The sequence below is a fragment of the Prionailurus viverrinus genome, unplaced genomic scaffold (genome assembly GCF_022837055.1).
Source record: "Prionailurus viverrinus isolate Anna unplaced genomic scaffold, UM_Priviv_1.0 scaffold_39, whole genome shotgun sequence".
Classification (NCBI taxonomy): Eukaryota; Metazoa; Chordata; class Mammalia; order Carnivora; family Felidae; genus Prionailurus; species Prionailurus viverrinus.
In genome coordinates, this window is record NW_025927607.1 from 1,978,119 (window position 1) to 1,987,865 (window position 9,747).

Consider the following 9,747-nt stretch of genomic DNA (forward strand, 5'->3'; position numbering starts at 1 on the left):
ACGTTAAAATGGAATCCAGAAGATCATAAATTTATGGTTGACATTTCTGGTTTCAGTTCTTTTGTAATTGAAAATAACAACTTGGGGTGTTTGGAAAAACAACTTAGAGAAAGCGTGTAACTTGGGGAACCATGTGAGATAGGTGATTTTTTTTTTAGATGCAAAGTGCATTTTATACAGATTATTTCCTTTTCACGTGGTGAGTCAGAGCTGCGCAGTGTGAGAGCAGTGTCCCCTCGGGAGTAAGAGTCTGGGGCCGGGAGTCGGGCTCCGACACCGAGGTCCCCCGGTTTAGATCTGGAACAACAGAGGAGGCCGCGGTGAGGGGTGTGGCCCTGAGGACAGTTCTTAGCTGTTCTGGGCCACGGGTGCTCGCTTGTAGAAGAGGGATGGAGTATTGAGGCACACCCGTGGGGCTTTGCGGGTGAAGGCACGCCTGCTCGAGCCGAGCGGGGACGCAGTGACCGTGCAGGACCCATTAGCATCACTGTCACCATCGCACCATCCTGATTTGTCCTTTAAAGTGGTGTAGGGTTTTGCCCAAACCCAGCCCTTGGTCTCCTCCTCTGTATTCCAGATCGTATTCCTCAACGCCCCTTCAAAGAAATGGTTGGGGGTGGATCCTGAGATGCTTCTGTCTGGGGTGGGGGAGGGTGACGGGGACCTGGAGTGTTACCGAGTCTGTCTCGAGACCGTATCCGCTCTTGACGAGCGGGTTAGCAGACTTAAGGTTCGTGGACGTGTAGTCAGAGCTCTGACACTGGTGGGCCTGTGAGGGAAAAGAGAGCAAGAAATTCTCCTGGGATATAAACTCGGCAAGTCAAGGACAATGAAAATGCCACTGACATGAACCACGATGCCCAGTGCGTTTGTACCTTGCTAATGATGTTAAACCATGAAGCCTGTGAGATCTTGTGTTGCAGTGTGGTTGCTCTTGCATGTTAACCCCAAGTAGAAGATTAGCCTGTTTGCATGCAGCCGGATGCTACCCATGATGAGATAAGCATGTTGTAGGAGGTTGACCCAACTCAACCTCCCTCGGCTGACGTCCTCCCCAGTCCTGTCTGTGGCCTCATTCGCTGTGGTACGTGCATAATACCTTCATCATTCGTTTCACTAACCTCAATGCTCATTCTTCGGTGTAGCGATCTGCTGAAAGGTGCGCTCCGCGGATCCACCTCAACCTGTGTCTTTTTGGTTTCTTTAGATATTAGGTTGAAAAAGCTTGTTGATGAACGGGAATGCTTATTGGAACAGGTAACAATCTTTTTATTACTTGATGAGCTCTGCGGGGGCGGGGGGCACCTGACCGTCTCCCTTCGTCGGGAAAACCCTAGCACGTCATGTCTGCAGATGACCAAGCCAACCTGTGTTCTTGCTATTTTTATCCAAGTAGGGCATCCTAGGTCATGCGAGGTGTAGAGAGGACGTCCCCAAAGACTCAAGGCCACAGAACTGAATTTGGGATGCTCCATGCAAATTGCTACTTAAAATAAATATTTATGTGAAGAGCCTAGATTAGCCATTGAGGCAACGAGGCAAGAGCTCTACTGAGTCACCCCAGACACCACTTCTCTCACTTCCGCCGGCTCAGAGAAGTCGGTTTTGGGATCTCTGGGCGATCTCCACCCCTTTCCGGCAGATGTTCTCTCGTTCCAGCCGATCAAAGTTGTTTTAATTGGGGCTTACCTTCATGGCTCTCTTCCACCCCGGAAACACTACCCAGCTGTCCCATTTGGTCTTTTTTGTATGCACCATAGTTCTTAAACCCTGCCACAGTCCCTTTCTAAGGAAACTCAGTTCCGTTTTCCTTCATGAGCGCAATCAAAGGTATTTTTGCCTTACTTGTGACAATTCTCTTGAAGAGTTCCCTCAAAATCGGGGAAAGCGCTCAATGTGGTGGCAGCATTGAGGTTCCTTTGATCTTTTAAGAACGTGTATCCATCGCGATTCCGTATTTATTTTCTCAGAGCAGAGAGCGCCAACAGTCAGTATGGGGCGGGGGGTCTGATTTGGTGGTGCTGGTCGCTCGGGGAGGTGGGGTCCCCCAGGTCCCCAGGGGATGGAGGTTAACAGCACAAGAGCTGGGAGACTCCCCTAGACACCGTAACTTTCTGCAGTCCCGGCTGCTGACTCCATTTCCGGCTCTACCTGGCTCTCCCCGGGGAGAGGAGAGCTCTGCAGGGGCCAGCTCCTTGAAGGTGGCACCCCTGCACCTTGACCGGGCTCTGTGCGCGACCACACGGTTCTGCTGGCGACACGATGACAGTATTTCTGTGCCTGGGGGGATCCAGAAGGTCCTTCCTGGCTTCTTAGTGAATAAAGAAAAGGTGACCTGGCACACCGACTTCCTAACCCTTAGATAAACACTTCAAGTGTTTTATGTACCATCACCTCCTGAACTCAAGAGGAATTTCAAACTTAGAAATAACCTTTCACCCCAAGTTACAAAATGATGTATGTCTGATATTGTAAATCTAATTCCATTTTCACCCATTATGCCATCACTTTCTGAGAAAAGCACTAACCGGCCAAAGTTTTTCATTTACTTGGTTTGGTTATTAGAGAGGAGAGACTCCCTACTCAGGTGGCTGGTAGATTATAACCTCTTACTACGTTTTTCTGGTACCTCGTCACGTAACCCCTGTTCTTTGGCACCTTGCAGACCCAGGGAATAACTCCAGAGCAACATCTGATTGTATTTATGGGGTATTGTTTCTTTACACTCTGCTTCCTTCCTGATAGGCTCTAAGCTCAGCTTTTCAGTCTCCTTGAGAATAGAGAAATTCACCTATTTTATCGGTGGGTGTTTTCAGATTAAGAAACTCAAAGGGCAGCTGGAAGAGAGACAGAAGAATGGCAAGTTAGACAATCTGCGTCCTGGAGATGACGTCTTAGAAAACGGGACAGACGTGCATGTAATGGACCTACAAAGTAAATGTCAACCCTTGTGTAGAAGTGAATGCTTTACGTGTCCTATTTTTATCATATTTGTGCTGGAAGAGAAAAAACATCCTCGCAAAAAAAGCCTGGTGTTCCCCTTGGCTGCCCCCAAACCCTTGAGCACAAGAGTGCAAAGAAGTTTCTGTGTGGGATTGAACAAGGATGGGCAGGTGGGTGGAGCAAGGATGTTTCTGTCTGAGCCTAAAGAATAGAACAGGTGCGCCAAGATAGCACCAGATGGCGCCCCGTGAGAAACCATATTTACTACGCTGGATACAACTGCCTTTTTTTTTTAATGTTTATTTATTTTCAAGAGACAGAGACGGAGCGTGAACAGGGGAGGGGCAGAGAGAGAGGGAGACACAGAATCCGAAGCAGGCTCCAGGTTCTGAGCTGTCAGCACAGCTTGAACCCACGAACCCCGAGACCATGACCTGAGCCGAAGTCAGCCGCTTAACTGACTGAGCCACCCAGGCGCCCTGATATAACTGCCTTTTGATCAGCCTGTTGTATGGAAAAATTTAAAGGCGTTTTTCTATACACGTAAACCAGAAAGAAGCTTGAAGGAGATAAAATTACTGCCAGTCTCCCCCGCCCCCCGAGTGCCCCACCCCTACCATTTCGTTGTCCTCTGTGCCCGCAGGTGCTCTCCTGCCTGGCACTTGCCATCCGCGGCTCCTGGAGAACCCATGCCTTCTCCTGTCTCAGCCCCACCAGGTGTGGGGCCACAGGCCAGGACTTAACAGATATGCATGCCGATTCCTAAGGAAGGGCTTGGTTCCCAGTAACTATTGTTTCAACACTTTAAAAAGCCCGAAGAGCTTAACACGTGTTCCTTCTCTCTCACCCTTTAGGGGATGCCAACAGACAGATCAGCGACCTCAAATTTAAACTTGCAAAGTCTGAGCAAGAGATAACAGCATTAGAACAAAATGTACGTGCACACTTTTAAGCAATATTGGGCAGAGTGACAGTGATGATTAAGCAGGTTGTACTTGCTAGAACTCGCTCGGAAAGGCTGAGCACCAAGAGAAGCAGACAGATTTCTAGAACCAAAAAAGGTCCTCCGTGTATTTCCTGCAGAGAGAGAGAGTAGGGAAGGGAAGATCACTATTAGGATTCGGGCTGTTGTAACAGATACTAACCCTTTATAAACAATGCTTGGTTGTAGAAAATCACTAAAGTGGCTGGGAAGTTTTTAAAGCTTGTTCTTTAAACATAATTTATTTAATATTAAAACACTTCACGCAGCGACATTCCTCTTGCCTGGATTTTTCCGTCTTTCTCTCCCAACCAGGTGGCTCTCTCTGGTTCCTAGATTTGGGGTATTCATTGCCTCCAGCATGCTGGGCAAATTTGGGGCAAACTGCGTCCTAACCAAAGGGAGAGTTAAAAATGGTACTCTCTCCCCCTCAGTTATGGGTCTGCGTGGCTCGAACTCTGGGGAATGTTTGAGGACAGAGAAGTGAGAATGGCATCCCACGGAAGGAGTTTAGGAAGCATGCTGTGGCCTCCGTGGACCGAGGGTCTCCGCTGGGCCGTGGCTGCTTCTGTCTCTCGCCGCAGACCTGGCTAGGGACTGCCATCCCAAAGCCTCTGACTCCTCCCCCCCGCTATTTCCTGGGCTTTCCTTCTCCCCTGCCACCTCCACACCATGCCACCCCAGGAGACACTGGACCAGAGCTGAGGTCCTTTGCCTAAGTGTCGTTCTGCATCGACCTGCCTTCTCCAGCAGGATGGCCCCAAGCAGGGAAGGGGACAGCAGCACTGTGGGAGCCACCCTTCTGGACCAGGGGTCAGAGAGGGAATGAGACCCTAGCAGGTGTCAGCAGGGGGGTGCTCCGAACAGCTTGCTTGGCTGGAACCTACACGATAGCCCAACATGCTAGATCATACGTTTGCATCGTCTGTCCTCCCACCCCATTCCCTAAGCCACACCCCTTGGTCTCACATGTGATAAAGCAACTGGAGAAAGAAAACAGGCCTATGAATTTATACATATGGTGTTTCCCTTCCTTTTAGGTAATAAGGTTAGAGAGTCAAGTATCACGTTATAAATCGGCAGCCGAAAACGCCGAAAAGATAGAAGATGAACTTAAGGCTGAAAAGCGGAAACTCCAAAGAGAGGTAAATTTTCTAGGCTGTTTCCCGGGAGAGCGGGACAGTTGTCCAGCTGGCAGCACGGGGCAGGGGGGGAGGGGAGGGGACATCTGCCTACGTCACGGGGAGCCTGGGGCCAAATCACGGCCGCCTTCTCAAGGCTGCCGCTGAGAGTCTGTCTGTCCTTCTGCCCAGCCGCCTGCAGACGAGCTTCTCTCGAGTTCTTTGTCTTTGATTTTCTACAACTTCACCCCAGTGTGCTGTGTGCAGGCTTCTTGCTGTTTGTTCTGCTGGCTCAAGAGCGTGTGGTGTTTCTTGCATCCATGAAGTCTATTTTCTTTTTTCTTTTTTTTTTCTTTTACATTTATTTCCTTTTGAGAGAGTGAGACAGAGCACAGTGGGGAGGGGCAGAGAGAGAAGGAGACACAGAATCTGAAGCAGGCTCCAGGCTCCGAGCAGGTGTTCGGCACAGAGCCCCATGTGGGGCTCGAACCCCCACAAACCGTGAGATCATGACCTGAGCGGAAGTCACTCAACCGACTGAGCCACCCAGGTGCCCCCAGGAAGTCTTTTTTCTAAGTCAAGTACGGAAAGTTTGCAACCATGACCTCCTTAAGTATTCCTCTTCCCTGGTGTGTCTGCTCCCCCGCGGGGGTTCCAACCCGAGGCCAAGGCCGGCTGGCCGACCGTCCCTGCAGCCCGCGCATTTCTTAGCCACCTGACCTTGTACTTCCCACTTCCTGGCTGCACTGGTGACGAATCTTCCCGTTCACCTTTTCTGGTTTTAAAGTGTATTCATTCCTGATGCTTTCCTGTTGTGTGGTCACATGTGGTCCTGCTTCTTTGTTAACTGTATCCTTATCTCTTTAAAGATGTCATACACGAGGTGGGGGGGAGGTTCAGTCAACTGAGCATCTGACTTCGGCTCGGGTCATGATCTCACAGTTCATGAGTTCGAGCCCCACATCAGGCTCACTGCTTTCAGCGCAGAGCCTGCTTTGGATCCTCTGTCCCTCTCTCTCTCTCTCTCTGCCCCTCCTCCGCTCATGTGCTCTCTCTCTCTCTCAAAAATACACATTAAAAACAAAGGTGTCACACACAGCTGTTCTGTTTTCCACGTCTGCGGATGGATTCGTGTCTTTGAGGGCCTGACCCTGTGGTTTCTTGCTTCTGCTGGTCAGATGCTTGTCCTTCGTGCGTTGGGTGTCTTGTGAATCTATGCTTGATCGGCATTTGTAGGAACACTCCAGGCCAGACTTGGGGAAATTTCTTGCCGAGAGGGCTTGCCTCTGCCTCTGCCCTTGCCGGTGAGAGGGGACGCGGAGGGGGCTAACCTCGGGACCCCAGCCCCCCTCCCTGGAGGTTTTGGATCAGAAGTAGGGCTCCACACCTTGTTCCCACAACGCGTGTCTGCACGACCGCGTGGCTTCTGTACCCGCTCCCCCGCCCCCACCTTAGGGCACCTGCCCCTGCCTGCCGGTCCACGTGGCTCCCTGCTGTTGGGGCTTCCGTCTGACTCCCAGGCTCTGCGGCCCTGGCTCCAGGACAGACCGCCTTGGCCTCAGGCGTTCCTTTCTGGTTGCAGAAGCCTTGCTGCCCAGGCTGTGGGGACCGACTCCCGCAGCGGGCCTGGGCCCCGCTCTTCTTTCTCTGCCTCCCTTACCTTTTGTGAGACCCTCAGGACCCCCAGGACCGTGTCATAGGAGTCTGGGGCCAAGTTGTTCCAGAGGATGACTGTTGCCTAGTGACTCACGAGGCCAGAGTCTTGTCCTTTGTGTTACTTAAGGAATCGTTCAGAAAAATACGTCCACGCACAGATGCGTACGTATGTACCTCTAGGACCTCAGTGGGTCCGGGCTACGACCGCGTTTCCCAGTAGGATGGAATCTGGGCGACCCTTTTACGTTTGGGGGAAGCGGGTTCCTCAGAGCGGCCTTTCCTCTTTGTTTGCAGCTGCGCTGCGCGTTGGACAAAACCGAAGAGCTTGAGGTGAGCAACGGCCACTTAGTGAAGCGTCTGGAGAAGATGAAAGCAAACAGGAGTGCGCTGCTGTCCCAGCAGTGAGCACCAGCCTTGCACACGAGCCTGGGCGGCGGACGGCGAGCGCTGTTGCGCGGGCTTGCCTCTGTCGCCGTCCGGGATTGCTGCTTCCTCCCCTGCTTCTGAGAAGGCCCGCCGGGCACTCGGCTCCCCTGCTCGCCCGTGGGAGCCCCCGCGGCCACCAGATGCCTCTGTCTGCGGCCCCCGCCCCCCCGGCGGGGCCGCCTCTCCGAACCTGCAGGTCATTTTAATGAGCACATCGGGCCCACGGGAGCTCCGGGCTCCCACTGAACGTGGCAGTCGAAGTAAAGGCTAAACTGGGACTTGGGTTTTCTTTTCCTGTGTCTTGCTGAAAATTGAGGGGAAATGTCACGGTGTCGGGACTTCCTTTGGGGGCACAATCTACAAATGTGAGCGACTTCAGTAGTATCTCTTAGTCTACGCTTTCCGTACACAAAACACTGTGGAACCACAAGCCATTACCAAGCGAAACTCTTCTCACTCGAAACAAGGGGATGGTCTAGAAGTAAAAGTGACCTTAAGAAGACTCTTCACAGGCAACAAATGAAGCTTTTCTAAGGGATTTTTGCATCGGTTCAATCATAAGGATACTTTTTTCCAGGGTAATTAGGCAATAGCTCCACCGAAAAACGACAGCTTTCCATTTGCATTGTTTAATCCTTATATTTGGAATTGAAGTTGTTAACTTCTTTTAAAGAATGTACTGTTAGAAAAATTAAAACATGAAATGTTGAAAGACTTTAGCCATGTGGTTTGTGTTTTTTTTTCTTCCCACTGAGAAAGAAGATCTTTATTTCATATTAATTGTTCTGTACACGTGGGGTCATTTTTTTAAGCCTGTCAAATCAATTAATTTCTCTTGCCCTGTGGAAAAAACAAAGAGTATATTCACAGGAATCGGAAGAGCTCACTTCCAAGAATTGGCATTCTTAGAATAAAAAATAAACTGAGGAAGTTACAGGCTAGAGACAACTGTGATTTCTTCAAGGACAGAAGTAGAGAAAGTCTGGCTACTTGCTAATTTTTAGTTACTCTGTGTATATTGCACCTGAAGTCAGCTTGGTGACGCGGGCCACCTTTTCGGGACATTAGCGAGCGCAAACCAAGGGTCACCCGAAACCATACCTTGTGTTGACCCTGGGAGAGTGCTGGTGTGGGCGATGTGGGTCGGGCGCCTACGTTTGAGAAAATGCTTCCAGCACGTTGCTGGAGGTCACGAGGGCCCGTCCCCGGCACCGTCTGGGTCCAGGACCCGCAAGGTTATATTGCATCAGGGCACAAGAGGGGTTTGTGTCTCCTCGAGCCAAGGACAGCTTACAGTTCAGATCTCCTTCCTGAGCACTCCATAGATAAGATCATCCAATCCCCAGTCCGCGGTTGGTGCCCACAGACCTGCTATAGCTGATGCATGTTCAAGACCAGTATTTGTACAGAAACCTCCTCTTGCGTTGATCCCGTGGAAGCTCCCAACTGTCCACAGCAACGTGGTTTTTACGTTGACCTAAGATTTGTCAGAATACGTTGGTTTTCAAAAGACTTCCGAGTTTGAAATTCTACTTAATGAGCGTTAAGCGTTCCGGGTTCTTTCAAGAATGCCATATATCAGGGTCCGGTCCAAAACCACCGGTAATTTGAATGGGGAAAATTTAATATAAAGAATGATCGGCCCACCGCAGGGCATCAACTCCGAAGAAAGGGTGGAAGAGAATTCTAGAGAATGTCCTGGAGCTGAGGGAGAGCACCCAAGAGAGGACAAATTAGGATTGAGACCTCACTGGAGGGCCTGGGGCCACCGCCCACGAGAGGACAGACAAGTCACAGGGCGCAGGGGCTGACACCAGCAGGCGGGAAACCGGGGGCCAGGACTGGGGAGCTAACTGCTAGAGCGTGAGCGCCTCCGGGTGGCCTACGTTGCACACCACAGGCGCTGAATGAGAAAGAAGCAACCAGGAGGGGGGAGCCCTGGCTTCCTGCACGGTCTCTCCAACACCCTCTTCAGACCGTAGTGGGCCAGCCGGCAAGGAAGAGATGTTTACTTCATTGTCTTATCCTCAAGGTTTCTTTTCTTTTTATGAAATTTATTGTCAAATTGGTTTCCATACAACACCCGGTACTCATCCCAGCGGGTGCCCTCCTCGATACCCATCACCCACCCACCCCTCCCTCCCACCCCCCATCAACCCTCAGTCCCTTCTCAGTTTTTAGGAGTCTCTTATGTTTTGGCTCTCTCCTTCTCTAACCATTTTTTTCCTTCCCCTCCCCCATGGTCTTCTGTTAAGTTTCTCAGGATCCATGTTAAGAGTGAAAACATATGGAATCTGTCCTTCTCTGTATGGCTTATTTCACTTAGCATCACACTCTCCACTTCCATCCACGTTGCTTCCATCCACGTTTCATTCTTTCTCATTGCCACGTAGTACTCCATTGTGTATATAAACCACAATTTCTTTATCCATTCGTCACTTGGTGGACATTTAGGCTCTTTCCATAATTTGGCTATTGTTGAGAGTGCTGCTATGAACATTGGGGTACAAGTGCCCCTATGCATCAGTACTCCTGTATCCCTTGGGGAAGTTCCTAGCAGTGCTACTGCTGGGTCATAGGGTAGGGTTTTTTCTAATTTTTTGAGGATCAAGGTTTCTT

General features: G+C 50.6%; 1 protein-coding gene across 5 annotated transcripts in view; it reads left to right on the top strand.

Moving 5' to 3' along the window:
- The window catches only part of LRRFIP1 (LRR binding FLII interacting protein 1), a 141,540-nt gene extending 133,693 nt beyond the window's left edge, over positions 1-7,847 (top strand). For all 5 annotated transcript variants that reach the window (XM_047846516.1, XM_047846522.1, XM_047846519.1 and 2 more), the window contains 5 exons: positions 1,208-1,257; positions 2,817-2,934; positions 3,798-3,877; positions 4,966-5,070; positions 6,997-7,847. In XM_047846516.1, the coding sequence (XP_047702472.1) occupies positions 1,208-1,257; positions 2,817-2,934; positions 3,798-3,877; positions 4,966-5,070; positions 6,997-7,107 (464 nt within the window). In that variant the 3' untranslated portion in view covers positions 7,108-7,847. The remainder of the gene's footprint in view (positions 1-1,207; positions 1,258-2,816; positions 2,935-3,797; positions 3,878-4,965; positions 5,071-6,996) is intronic.
- Positions 7,848-9,747: the final 1,900 nt, after the last annotated feature.